The sequence below is a fragment of the Molothrus aeneus genome, chromosome 5 (assembly GCF_037042795.1).
Source record: "Molothrus aeneus isolate 106 chromosome 5, BPBGC_Maene_1.0, whole genome shotgun sequence".
In the NCBI taxonomy this organism is placed as follows: domain Eukaryota; kingdom Metazoa; phylum Chordata; class Aves; order Passeriformes; family Icteridae; genus Molothrus; species Molothrus aeneus.
The window spans coordinates 5,077,195-5,091,361 of NC_089650.1; the positions used below are offsets into that span (position 1 = coordinate 5,077,195).

Below are 14,167 nucleotides of genomic sequence, written 5' to 3' on the forward strand. Positions count from 1 at the left end.
TGAAGTTTATTGAGCTAACACAGCAGCTTAAGGAGGTCTGAACTGCCCTGCGTGCTCCAGTCATCTGTCATTTGAAATTCTCAGGGCTGATACCTCAAAAGTCAACATTAATTAGTCACTGAACAAAGTGTGCTTGAAAGGGCAGTAACAGTCAGCCATGGAGTTCAGATGCTGCGCTAGAAACAGAAGGTGATGAGCTTTGATGAGCACTTGAACAAAAGACACTGAAGGTGCACAGGAGGCAGCTGAGCTAAACATAAGAAAACAAGGAAGACATTGGAGTCTTGGTGATGTAAGCTTGGACTGAGAGTAGGTGGGATTCAAATGTCTTGGGAACACTCAAGCCAAAGGGACTTATGAGGGATTTACATCTGTGCCATCTGTCCTTCACTTTTTTTGTAAATGGCTTTTGGAAGAGAAATAATGCCATCTTTCTCTTCCAATTTAACCCTACTGGTGATTGACTGCTGACAGGAATGCCAAAGCATTCAACCCAGGAGATAACACACCAAAAATAAACCTCACCCTAAACAAAATGCCCTGCCCTGTCACTTACTCACAGTACCTTTTCTGTGATGTTATCTTAAACTGAAACCATTACTTCTCAGCTTTTCTGACTCAGATGTGAAAGGACTAATTTTGATAAACCATGTCTTCCAAAACTCACCTTATCAAATTGACCAGGAAGAACTGACAGCAAGCTGGAGATGTGTTACCTTTCACTTCTTAATATCACCACCCACAAAAGGGGCTTGTTAGCTCAAATATGGATTGACCACACTCAACAGTACATGCAGTGAACCCTCATCTGATTTATTCATGTATGGTATGCCACTGAGCAGCAAATTTTGGACATGATTAATATAGTTATTTTTGAATGGTTGCTGAGGTGAAAGTAAACTATATGAGCAATGAAAATACCAGCATAAAAATCAAAATAATCTGATTTGGGAAGAGTCTGAGTCACCACAGTGACTCCTTCAAGTCCAGATACCTAAGTATTGTGGGTATAACCCGATATTAGTGAGCCCTTTTTTTTTTGAAGAATTTCATTGTTTTGGCAGAAATAGTGGTTACTAATATTCTAAAGGTCATGAACATCTACTAAAAATCTTGCTGAAGAGAGAAAAGCACAACTTTGCAATGTCCAATCTTCCTGCTACTGGAAGATATGTTTGTGATGGGACCATCCCATAGATTTTGATTGTCTGGTAAGAAGGGTGATATCTAGGACATGTTTCATGTCTTCTCTTCCAAAATCAAACAAAGAAAATGCACATTCCCATGATGAAAGTCAAGAGTAGAGCCATTGTCCATGGGCTGTGTAAGGGTTCCAAGTCTGACATTTCCCAAGTGCACAACCAGCAATGACAACTGCTAAGTGGCTCTGAAGTGTTACACAGCTTGTGTTGGTAAAAGAGAAGTTGTAGAAGATTCAATAATGCTAATGAAATGTTGGGGAAGCACTGCTTTCTTCAAGGCCCTCTTTCTTCAGGATTTCTAATAAGAGATTTTTGGTGAATTTGCACTTTGTACAAACACCTTGTCAACTCCAAAAAAGAAGAGTAAGAAGTAACACCCTTAGAAGAAAAGTCTGGGAGCTTAACCCATCCTGGCAAAAGCAAGCACAAATCCACTGTTTTCAATGGAGTTACAGATGGCACCCTTAAGATACAACAGAGCTGATTTGGCCCTCCTCCCGTACTGTAACTCTCCTTTCCCTGAGAAACCTTTGCTTTCAAAGGAACCAACCATGTGCAAAAAGCCTACAACAATGAGCTTCAATTAAATAAATGAATGGACAGCACACTTGTACTTTAAAACTTTTCTCAGTAGTGGACTTTACCAGCAAGTATTGACCTTTCATCTGTTTAATTTCAGGATCTAATGCCTCTATCACAGACTAAACACTGATCTGCAGAATACCAATTATTGTATTCGTATTTCTGCTTCCCATGCTTTCCTACAAGCATTAAATTGGAATCATGTATAAGCATATTGCACGTCTCAGGAAGGAAGAACTTGTTCTTCCTTAGAAGCCACCTCAGCACTACAGCAGATGGGCACAGGCTTTGTGGCTAAAAGCACGGAGAGAGACAGAGAAAGAGAGAGAGAAAAAGAAAAAGAAAGTGAGAGAAGAAAGTTGCTTACTGTTTCGAGGCTTCTCCTCATCCATGCCTTCATCTTCATTTTCTGGATCAATATCTTCTGCTTGAGTTATCCAGTCTAAGTATCCCTTCAGATCCTCCTCTAGCTGCTGCTTTTCTCGAAGCTTCTGGAAATCGCCTCGAGCCTTGGCCTTTTCTCTTTCTTTGGAAAACTCCCTAGCAAGAGGGAGGGAGGGACAGGACATGGGCAGAAAGGAGGAAGAGATGGAAGAAAAACAATGGGTTAGAATGATTTCCACCAGAAAGTCTCCTCAGTCTGTGTAGCACATCCAGCTGTTTCTATTCTCTCCAGACAAACACATGTATGGACCATCCTTGCTGCGCACACACGTGTAAAACAGCTGGAGTGTCCACATATCTACCAACACTTAGGAAAAGACTGATAACCTTTTTCAAAACTTTCCTTCTCAGCATTTGATTGACAATTCAAATAAAACATATATATGACATTTATGTACAATTTTGTGTAAAATACCAGACATTTTCTAACATTCTGTAAACACTTGATATTCTCCAAGAGTTATCTACAAATGTCTATATGAATAATGGTTAAAGATGAACTGTTTGACAATAATCTGACATCTGGAGAGTGAGCTGGTGGCTCTAATTTCTAGCCAGGTTTCAATCAGTGTTTAAGATTTTACATTTCATCACAACTAATTTGGGCTAGTTTAAGTGTAATTAATGGTACTCACAATCCTGTACACATTTAATTATGGACCATTTCCTTCACAGTACTGAAAAATATAGTTAAAAACTCAGACCTCAAAGTTTTACTGAGGAGTTTCAGCATTCGAGGCTGTTATCTGACATGAAATATATTTTTCAAATCTCACACTGGATGGACAAATACAATAAATTATGGATAGACAAAACTAATAAATTCTGCCAGAAAGTGGACAGGGCAAAACGCATTTGATGATAGTTTTATGAAAGAACACTGTTGGGAATTCAGGCTTAAAACCGGGCATAAGAACAAGAATTTCCTGTTGCTTGGTTATGATCCTGGGTTCTTGGCTTTGTCTTCTTTTTGGCTGCAGTGCTGTTTCTTCTCCTCTTTCATCAATAATTTTTTTCAAGAAATGCTGACCTCCCTTATTTAGAGACTCATGTGATTCTAACCCAGGTTTTAACACTTGTATTTTAAAAAGTAAGTTTAATGATTGTGAAAATTGCTGGACCAAGAGTACTTAAGCATTAAGTCTTATATCTGCTGAAGCAGATCACTACACAAGACACACACAGCAGATAATACAGGCCACTTTTTCTAGGAAAAGAGGTAAAGCCAATCTCCCCAGTGCTCTATCCATTACTGTTGCTGAAGACTGTCAGCAATGAATGGATTTAACAAAATGCTACTCCACTTGGCATTTGGTTTAGATTTGTTCCTGCAAAAGTGAATAGAAAATCTACCACTGATTTTGCTGGCATAATATTAGGATAATGAAAATCTTAGCCAAAATGTGAATTTTGTGAGTGCCACGTGACTGAGGTGGAGGTGGATTTCTAACAGTGACGGTGAGTGCTTTCCTCCTGTTGGGTTCAAAACCTGCTGAAAGACTTCCACGGACTTCATAGGCTTTGCATCAGGTTTTCAGAATTCTGAACTGTGCATGACACCAGGACTGCAGCAGGATCAAAGCAGAATGATCCCTTTATTTCTAGCCAAAATATGTGACAATGCACACCAGTGTCATGTGCACCCCTGTTATGCTGCTGAAGGTTCAAGCCTGCCTAAGTAAGTGTGGTAAGGTGGAGGTGAGGAAGAGAACCACTGGCTTCTCTGGCCTGAAGTTAGTCCACAGTCAGCTCATGGTCCAAACTCAGCCTCAAGGCATGGAAAAAACGAAAAATGAAATTTTCTCATACTGGGAGTGATATTTTACTATTTACAATATAAAAGAAACAAATAAGCCCAACAATAATAATAATAAAAACTGTACAAAGATTGTTAGGAAAAAATCCATCAGTGGTGGTTATATTTTCTGCTTCAGTAACACTTTTCCCCTGGGCCTGCTACACTGCTGTATGCAAATTAATGAATTAACTCTTAAAAAAATAATCACTTAATAATCAATGTATTATTAAGCCTGTTACATCAAATTCCAACATTTCAATTTTTAGCTCATAAAGTATTATTTTAGAATCTAAAACAAATGGGTCAAATTTTGAAATGGGCTGAACCTAGAGTTTTCTGACACAATGCAAAATACTGTGATTGCTTTGTGCAAATGACCTGCAATTCCATGTCTCTTCCCTTGGTACAACGCATGACACTCCACAACTCAAATGACTCTCCAAAGAAGACAACTGGTTTAAATTGTCTTAATTTCTATGCTCTACTAACACTAAACCATTGAGAACAGGTGGCTCAGGAAATTGCCACTGCAATTCAAACCACCTCCCACGTGGGCAAATGTAAATCAAGAGTTCTTATCAGTGGCCATTTTCCATCCCATGGCAAGGGAGCTGGTGGCCTCAGCCCAGGGTGTATTGCAGGCAGGTGCACACATTGCTGCTGCCTCCAGCACAGCTGGCAGTAAATGGTCACTGCTTGCAGCTCCAGCAGGCAGGCCAAGGACCACAGAAGCTTTTGATGGAAGTGTCATGTTCATCTAGAGTCTTCTAGTCTTTTTGCTTCCACAAAAAAGGCTGCACAATCATGGCAGGGTGAGGTCAACAAAGGCTCACACAACTAGCAAGCAATCTGTCTTTTTTCAGTGAACCCAAAACATCAGTATAAGAGTGGGTGCATCTGATTGTTTTTACCACAATTCAGTTTGTTTCACTTTGGTTTACTTCTCCCAGAAAATTATAGAAATGCCTGCCAGTGGGAACACCAGAGAGCAGAGTATTCTGGAGAGATGCTTTCTCTGTGTGGGGTTAGAGTGGGTCAAGATCATAAACACCCAGCTCTGCATTATGTGCTGTTTCAGAAGAAAATTTCTTTTTCCTATCCCAATGATGGAATTTAGGTTAGTCTTGTTGATATGATTTCTCACATTTAGAGGCGAGATGGAAAGTGAGCAAAACAGCAGAATTCTAACAGTTCAAAACTCTTGCTTACTACTCAAAGTGGAGCACAAGGCTCCAAATCTCATCCACCCTGAGAAGTACACCAAGGAGTAGGACAGGTTGGAAGAGGAGTCAGAAATTTAGGAAAAATACCTGAAAGGTCACAAAACCTGCTCAAGGAGGAGCTACAACCATAGCCAGCCTCCTGTTCACTCTGACCTCTTTCTTGGCAGTAAAAGCATCAAAAGCAGCCAACTGTGTTTTGCAGGAGCCTCTCAAGGCAGAAGAAACCCTCTGTTCTCCTGCCCTCCATTTGCCTTAGGCAACTGCTTGTTTGGCCTGTGTCCTGGGATCTGGATCAAAATATAAAGGAAATGGGACTCTATATTCTTAGGTGTACTTGTCTGAAGGTTGAACCGCCTCTGCCTTTTTTTTCCTCATTAATTAACTGAAATAGATAACAGAGATGTGAACATCTCTGATCTTGAGTGACTTCTTATCACTGCTCAGAGCAATGATGTGGAATTGTTTTGCCTGGGCTTAGGGAGGTCTGCTGTGTGATCTGCTGACTGGATATTCCTTTGGAGTACATGAATTTTGTATTGTGCTCAGCCAAGTCAGGAGGAGATTACAGCTCCACATATAAATACTCTGACATGCTATTTAGGCTAGTATGTGATTAGTAAATTCACCAGGACCATGAATGGATGATATACCTGAGGAAAAACAAATTACAAAAGAGCTCTTTCAGCAGAGCAGAATCCAGCATTTCATTTTGCAGGTGCAATCAAGGTGTCTTTGTGAGTACAATTAATTACACTTATGTATTCAGAAGTGATTACCCTCCTCCCCCCAAGCTAATCTGTCATTTGTGAAGCCTACCTACACAACATGCCTGCTGAAGCTCCTGAAATAGATAAATGGGAAAAAAAATCAGAGATGCCCAGAATGGATATTCAGAGATAACCAGGAATGCTGCTTTGTATCTAGAACAGACAGGTGGATCATCAACATAGATCAGACAAATAGCAATAGCAACTCTCCAAGAAAAAAAGCTGAATCTGCAAAGTGAAGACACTTTGTAACTCAGCAGAATTTAGAACTGCTTTAGAAAGTTAATTGTTTAAGAACTGCTTATATAGACCAAAGAAAATTTGGAAAATTTCTCCCATAATTTCTGTGTTTTTTCATGGATGCAAATTCTCAAGTTTCTTTTTACTTTTCTCCAGTTGGGGACATTTTTGCAGAAACAGTGCAGCTGTCATAACACTGTGAAGACAGCCAGAAAGAGTGACTCACAGCTTAAACAAGGTGAACTTCATCTTTGATTTCAGTTCCCTCTACAGACTGTTTCCATCTCCTACCACTAACTGTGGTGGTTTAGCTGCAGTATGGCAGGAGGTGGAACATTTAGGCCTCAAAAGACTTTTTTGAGTTGAAAATGAAAGAGAGAGGAAACTAAATTATTAATTATTCACAGGTAAAAATCCAAGTGCAGGTAAATTGAATCAGCAGTGCTTGAATACTATGCACTCCCCATGGCTGGGCTCACAGGCACTTTTTATCCAATCAGATACCCCATAATCTTTAACAAGATTTCTATAGGGTCCTTGAGCACACCTGTGATAGATCAGATCCCTTTCCCTGTCAGCTGATCATTCCCCACTAGTGCTGACATCCTTACCTGCTGGGCAGAGTATCCACCTGGAGGAATGAGGAGTTTGTGTTTCAAAGCTGTACCAGGGCTTCACTCTCCAGATATGCAAACACAGACTATTGCCCAACACTTCATTACCGAGGATTTTCTCCACACTTCCATTATGGTGTGGAAACCCTTCTACTTGCAGCAGCTGTCACAGTGGCTTCTCCTTCAATGGAGTCATGAAGATAGAAATAATACCTCCTTCTGACCTTCTATTACCTGTCTCTTTGCCTGTCTCCATGGCCAAAGGTGGATCTTTTTCCCCAGTCCCACTGCTGCCCTTCCTATCTTGTTGGCCCAAGTACCGAGGACATATTTCTATGAGGCATCAAGTCCTCTCTCCTGCTCAGAGATCATTTTCCCTCTCTTTTGATCAAAAGACAAAGGACTTCAGGGCTGCCTGCACAGGCAACTGGTACAGGCCTTAATGAAACTAATTTAGAGCTCATCAAAGGAGGAAGGATGGTAGAAACAAAAAGAGGATACATAAAAATCCTCATACCATATTTATCCATGTACACAGAATGTCTGTAGCCCCCATTCATGCCCAAATATGGAACTAGAAGCCTAATCCTAGAAGATTTTTTTTTTTTAAATCTTTCAAGGAATGTTTGCTGGCTTGATTCCTTAAATTATGTGTCTCCCCAGGGGCAGTAAAGTTTTTAAGTACTGGGGACAATACCCATTGTTTTTAATCAAAGCTACTAAAATGATGCTTTGCAGTGAGGGTTGTACTGCAGAACTGAAACACAGCTAAATATCTGGATGTCTTAAAAATGCTTAAACACTAAAAGGACTTCTGCTTCTCTGTTCATCCTTGGAAAAGGTCAGAGGGAAATGATCTTTTCTCCCTGCATCATGCCAAGTTTGCAATCTGCACAATAGAGAAGATGGGCTTACTGAAGAAGAAACGTGCCCAAGACTCTCTCCAGGGAAAATAGTCTCCTGGTAGGCTGTGCTTCAGATGTTCTAAACAATGTGAAAATTTCTCCTGTAAGAAGACATAATTTGGCAGGAATCTCATCCTACAGATGTAAAGGGATTTGTCTCATGCTCTCATTCCTCCTTCAATCTTACTGACTCTTCCAGAAATTCTACTATAATCTCCTTCTATGGTGCATGGATTGCTTTGCCCACATGGGAGCACAGCGCTGTCCTCTCCCCACAGTGTACAGGTAGAGGAATGTGTTACAGACAAAAAAATTGTCTTATATTCTTTTGATTTAGTCCAAAGACTCCTTCTGTGATACTAAGAATGCTGTATTTTGCTATTGGCACAGCAATAGCCTAGGCCTTCTCTTAAGGTTCTTGAGATCAACCCGCCACTGACCGTTGTTTTGGTAACCAGAGAGTAGGAATAGAAATACAGATTTTTAAAAATAAACAATAATAAAACATTTTCCTGGTACTGCTTACCCGCTAAGTACACCGAGAACCAAGTTAAGTACAAAAAATGACCCTATGATGATTAGTGTAACAAAATAGATCCAGGGCCAGTCCCTTCCTATGGCATCATTGACCTGGAAGAGTGGAATGATAATTAGTGAGACAAGCTCAGATTCTGAGCACTGCAAGGCTCCAGCCAAAGAGATCCCAAGTCACCAGCAGTAAGGTTCTTCAATAGCCAGTTTTCTAGAAATTTATGACAGGTTGACATAAATAATTTTGAAGGCCCCGAGGTTGAATTTCTCTGTCAGGGAATAACACCGCTTTTGTTACCTGCATTGTTATTTGCAATATTTGAACATTTTGTCAAAGTATTTCAGAGCTGATGTGAAGCTTCCTTGGATTCAGATTTTTAATCCCTCTGAAAGAATCCTGGTGACAGGGAAGAACCCTTATTATGGAGTCTTGCCCTGTAGCATTGGAAAAAGGACACCAAAACTGTCAGCTTACCCGCTCAACACACCAAGAACCAGATTTAGAACGAAAAAGGATCCAAAGATGACCAGACTGACAAAATACACCCATGGTAACTCATAGCCCATAGCGTCCTGCATCTGGAAAGACGAAGGAAAGTTAGAAGACAGAGAGGGAAAGCAGAAATGATTAGGCAAAGGAACAGATGGAAAGGTTTGTAAATAGAGCCTGTGGTTGGTTTATACATAATCATACCAAGTGTTTCTGTTTGTTCTTTCTGATGTGACCACTCCTTTGACTGTTTTTTTTTCTGATCTATTTCCTCATTGACGTATTATTAGTCAGTGACTAATACAACCTAAGATATAACAACGCGCCCTACTGGCACTTTCTTGGATGCTCAAAATTGTGGATTTACTTTTTGGAATTTACTTAAAACACCTCCAAGGGTCCACCCCATGAATTCTAAACTTGGCTGCTCACATATATGACTCTGTTGCCAGGGAAAATACTTCTAGTTTTTGGTAGGCATTGCCACAGTGTGCTGTCAGATCACATTTACTTCCCACGTGCAGCACAGGTACCTCAGGGAGGAGCAGGTGGGAACTGGGAAAATACTGATCTTTCTGTGTAAATCTTCACAGTTTACCACAGTGAGGGCAGCAGCTTTGTTCTTTCCAGGAAGGTCTTTTCAAGGCCCACCATGTTCTGACCTGGCCAAGTGCTTCCTAAAGCTTCCTTACAAGCTTCGTTCTCTTGTCTTGAAGGATGATTCACTTACCAAAACACAATTCCTACACAACAGAATACTAAGAGAATCTGAGAGTGTAAACTGAATGACATGGATTTCACACTACTTTAAGCATCTCCACATGAAGCAGGCAGAATTATGTTAGCACCAGAACCTGTATTATATGAGGTTCAGTTCTAGCCCACAATAAGATCTTGTATATATTCTAAAAGCATCTAGTACATAAATGCTATTTCATCTTGAAGTCTCCTTCAAAGTTCAAAATTTTGGAAAGTTGCTGGATATCTTAATCGAATCTCACTTTCATAATGGTATCAAAAATACCAGAGTCCCTTCTTTACTCTTCATAAACAATTATCTTTGAATCCAGAAATAGCATCATTAAAGAAACAGATGGTGGTTAACATTTTCAGGAGCACTAAATTGATTTATGAACATAAATTGCAGACTTTAAAGTACCTGAAAGCATAAAGAAATCTACATTCCTTTGTTTTCCACTCTTTTGAAAATTTTGCCTTCTCTTTCCAGGAAAATGCTCTTTCCTTTGCAACCTAAACATTTGTTGGAATCACAGGAGAAATATCCTTCCATACATGGGCAATGAGACACACTTCAGGGGAGGTAATTTCACTCAAGATTCATAACAACTTAGGAAAGGAATTTCAGACCTTCAATAAGACAAGGCAGGAGAGTAACGCTAATATAATCAGTTCTTTGTGGATGGAATCCCATTATCCATTTTCTTCCAAAGTAGAGTCACTAAAGTTCTTGTCTGGAAATAGTCCACAGTAAATGGACTGATCTAGAACTCCATCTCCTTCAGCTGTGACTGAACTGAAGTAGACTCATTAAAAAATAACCTCAAAATCTGCCTCTGTGAAAACAGTTCACAGGATCTCCTTCCTCACAGGATAAATACATTTGGTGGGCAGAAGAGTACCTGAGATGCTAACATTCCCTAACCATAACAAACTTCTTCCCTTTTAATAATTTGGCAGGATTTTTCAGTTAGTTTATAAATCATACTAATTACTATTTATGCTTGCAAGCCACATTTCATCCCATGGGACCAAAAAGTAGCACCCCTGGGGTCTGCTGCACATCAGGGCTTTAATGAGAACAAAGCATCCTCAAGTATAAAGATGGAAGCAAAAACTCACCTGAGATCCCAGCTGGGAAACCAGGAAGGCAAAATGTAAATGCCCAAGTTGGAATTAAGTAAAGAAATGAGATTTAACACACTCTCTCTCCTATAAAGAACACCAATATCTATTTAAAGCAATCTGCACAAACAATCAGTATGGATGACATTGAAAAACTACCATAAGAATTTGCCACTGTGGGCACAATGATGAATTGACATCCCTCTAATTATGATAGATGGTGATAAAAAAGCCTGAGCTGCATGGTATTTATCTATCATCAGTTTGGGATTCTTTGTCAGCTGGAAAAGTAGAACTTCTCAAAGCTGTGGTACAAGAGAAATGTAAAGAGCAAAAGCCAGGGTGTCAGGTACAGAGGTCATATTCATGTCAGGAGAAGGTCAAACCTTCATTGGCATGAAGAAATTTCCAGATGGCAAGAAGTTCCACCATGTCCTGGTAAAGTATATAACTAGAATATAGTGTACTCTGTTATTCCCAATGCCTGCACAATTGCATAACAATTGTACCAGCTAGCATCAGCACAAATTAGTCCTGTAAAGCAGACCTGCATTCTGGTACACAGAGCATTTGGGACTTCTCAGACTGAAAATTTCAGAGGTCAGCTTTTTATCTCCTTTCTATTGCACATTTATATACATAACAGAGAAGCTGAGGGGCAGAAACAGCAAGAGCTTCTCAAGCAGAGAGAAACTGCCAGTATTTGGCAGACAGCTGAGTCTGTCTCTCTTGCTGGACTTCCCTACATTTGGTGCTCTCATGTCTTTTTTTCTTTTGTAGCATGTGAGATTATTCCATTATTATGAGGTGAGATTATTCCTGTGGGAATAATGTCACCCACAGGTGACAGGAATGTATGTTATATGATCATATAATGTTAAGTGTTTGTTAAATTATGTTAAAACCTCTCTGCAATAAGGAAAGAGTACACTGTGAGCTTACACTGTGAGCTCCTGAAAAACAGCTGCAGGAGAAATGCAGAGAAATAGGTTGTTTGGTGAAAGCTGGGGGGAAAAGAATAGGAATAGACTTACTCAAAACAGTACCAGCAAGGCCAGAAGTGTTTCCTTCTGCACCCTCCTGAGTGCAGAAAATGAAGTCTGCAAGATATATTTTGTACTGTTACCCCCAGAAAACAGGAACTGACTCAGTTATAGGTTACCTCTCCAGGATGAGCAACTCCTGGTACACAGCTCAGTTTTGCGGTGCCTGAGTGCAACACTTCTCCCTGAGTGTTTACTACTAACCCTAGGAATCCAACAGAAAAGGTAGATCATCTTCTAAATTCACAGTTCTAAACAAAGACTATAATACCAACCAGTTGAGGTCCAAATTATAACTTTCAGTCCAGGTGATTGCAACCTGATGCCAACTTAAGCATGTGTGGAACAATAGTTACATCAGCTGGAACCTCGGAATGAGTGGGAAGCTGCAGATTGTCATTTATGGAAATAATTCTGCTTTCTGAGTCAAACTGCCCGACCTCTCACAGCTCACATCTCAACACTTACATGTCACTACTCTCAACAGTGAGGAAGCTGGCACATTTCAGAGCATTCATGCATCATCTCTCAGAGAGCTTGGAGATAAGGATTCCTTCTCATTATTATTTCCTACATAGTCTCTCTGGCACTGTGGGGACATCATTTGGCTCATTATGCCTCTGCTTTCCAATCTGCAAAGTGGGAAACTACCCTGCCTCACTGGGTACTGTCAAAGAAACCACTCAGTTTCATGACAAAAAGAGTTCATTTCAGCATATCCAAGGTCTGGATATGCTGGAAGAGCTGGAAGAGCTCCATCTTTGCCAAGCACCCTTAACTGCTCTCATGCCTGAGCATTTCAGCAAAGGTTTTTCTCTCAATGGTACAGGTAATCACCTAGAAATAACACCAGGGTTTTTAATTCTGTATTCTGCTGCTCTCATTTATTATCAGCAGTTTCAGTAGGGGCCAAGGAATAAAAGACTTTCTTAGTAGAACTTTGTGCCTCTGTTTTCTGGGTTTTGAGAAGACACAGGTGAGATCACATTGGCAAGGCCACAGGAGACATTCATGCATTAGTTGTTTGGTCATTTTTTTTTCTTTCCCAGGGATAATAGTCTGGCACATTTGCAAGTGTCTCATTCCTTACACAGGCACCATAGTTCAAAGACAATGTTGGAGGCATAAAACCTATTACCACAGTGGTTGAGCATCACCAAGCACAGGCTTTCAGTCACTTAATGGGAGGGGTAGACACAATTCACTAAATTCTGCTGACTTTACATGTCACACACTCACACCCTGACACTGTGTGCTGAATGTCTTTCAAAAACAACAGAGGGTCACAGGAAAAGTTTAATCCATCAGAAAAGGGCAGCTGGAAATCAGTCAATGGAAAGCAGCAAGCTGAATGAAAAATGAAATCTGCCTCATTCGGTGCACAGTGCTGTAGAGCTGCAGCTTAATGGAAAGTAAGTTAGGGCACCTGGGCTAGGCTTCTGTTCCTCAAATAAAGGAACAGAAGCTGTTTGTTAATTGATTTCTAATGACTATAGAATGGTGTGATAACACTTTTTAAAATGTTAGTACTACAAGTATTCTATAATGAAATGTAGTATTCTACAAGGAAGTGTATAACGTTCTACAGAGTAACATTCATTGAGAGGAGCAGCATATTTAATAAAATTAAAGGGCAGCAAATTTGGAAATTTTGCAAAGAAATGCTATTTTCTGTAACCCATCTGTGGAATTTACTGCCTCAGAAAACAACCTAGCCAAAACTAATGGTTATGGCCAGTAGGAAGATCTCTAGCTGAAACCAAGTGTTTCTTGTGACAATCTAAAATTGATGAGTATTGGGAGCAGGAGACAACAGAAATAACACATAACTATCATTAAATCTGTCCTCCAGCTTGAAGACTTTGTTTTGAAAACCATCTTTTCAAGAACAGGGCTTAAGCACCTTCCTAACTTTTGGAATATGTAGAAGTCATTTCCTCAGCTCAGATCAAAGATCTCATGGTAGGCTACTGGCAGGCAGAGCTCAGGGGATGCATAAAGCATCATGCAGGTATTGATGAGAGATTGGGATATTTATCATTGATCAAAGAGGTTTTGCTTCAAACATAAATTTTCCTTTTCCACCTCCTCTTTCCTTCTCTTCCCATGAATATTTGGGTGAATGCATTTCATTCACAAATAACCTCACGGAATGAAAACTTTAAACTCTTCTTTTTTTCCTTTTCTTTTTTTTTTTTTTTAATAGGATGATGCACAGTTTTGCACTGTCAGGGAAAAACATTCTCTGCCATAACTTTCAGTCACAACTTGGGTCCAACTCCAATAATAATAAATAAATAAACATAATAAATATATATTATATTCTATATAATTATTATAATTACTCAATAATAATTATATATAATTATAATAATAACATATAATATATTATTATATAATATATATAATAAACAAAGGATGGTGCTTTACTCTTCACAGCTATAGTTGAGTTGACAATATTAAAG

General features: G+C 39.6%; 1 protein-coding gene across 1 annotated transcript in view; it reads right to left on the reverse strand.

Moving 5' to 3' along the window:
- The window catches only part of CACNA1C (calcium voltage-gated channel subunit alpha1 C), a 416,271-nt gene that overhangs the window by 137,140 nt on the left and 264,964 nt on the right, over positions 1–14,167 (reverse strand). The window contains exons 8-9 of the mRNA XM_066550899.1: positions 8,782–8,885; positions 2,152–2,324 (exon numbers count right to left, since the gene is read on the reverse strand). Coding sequence (XP_066406996.1) covers positions 2,152–2,324; positions 8,782–8,885 — 277 coding nt within the window. The remainder of the gene's footprint in view (positions 1–2,151; positions 2,325–8,781; positions 8,886–14,167) is intronic.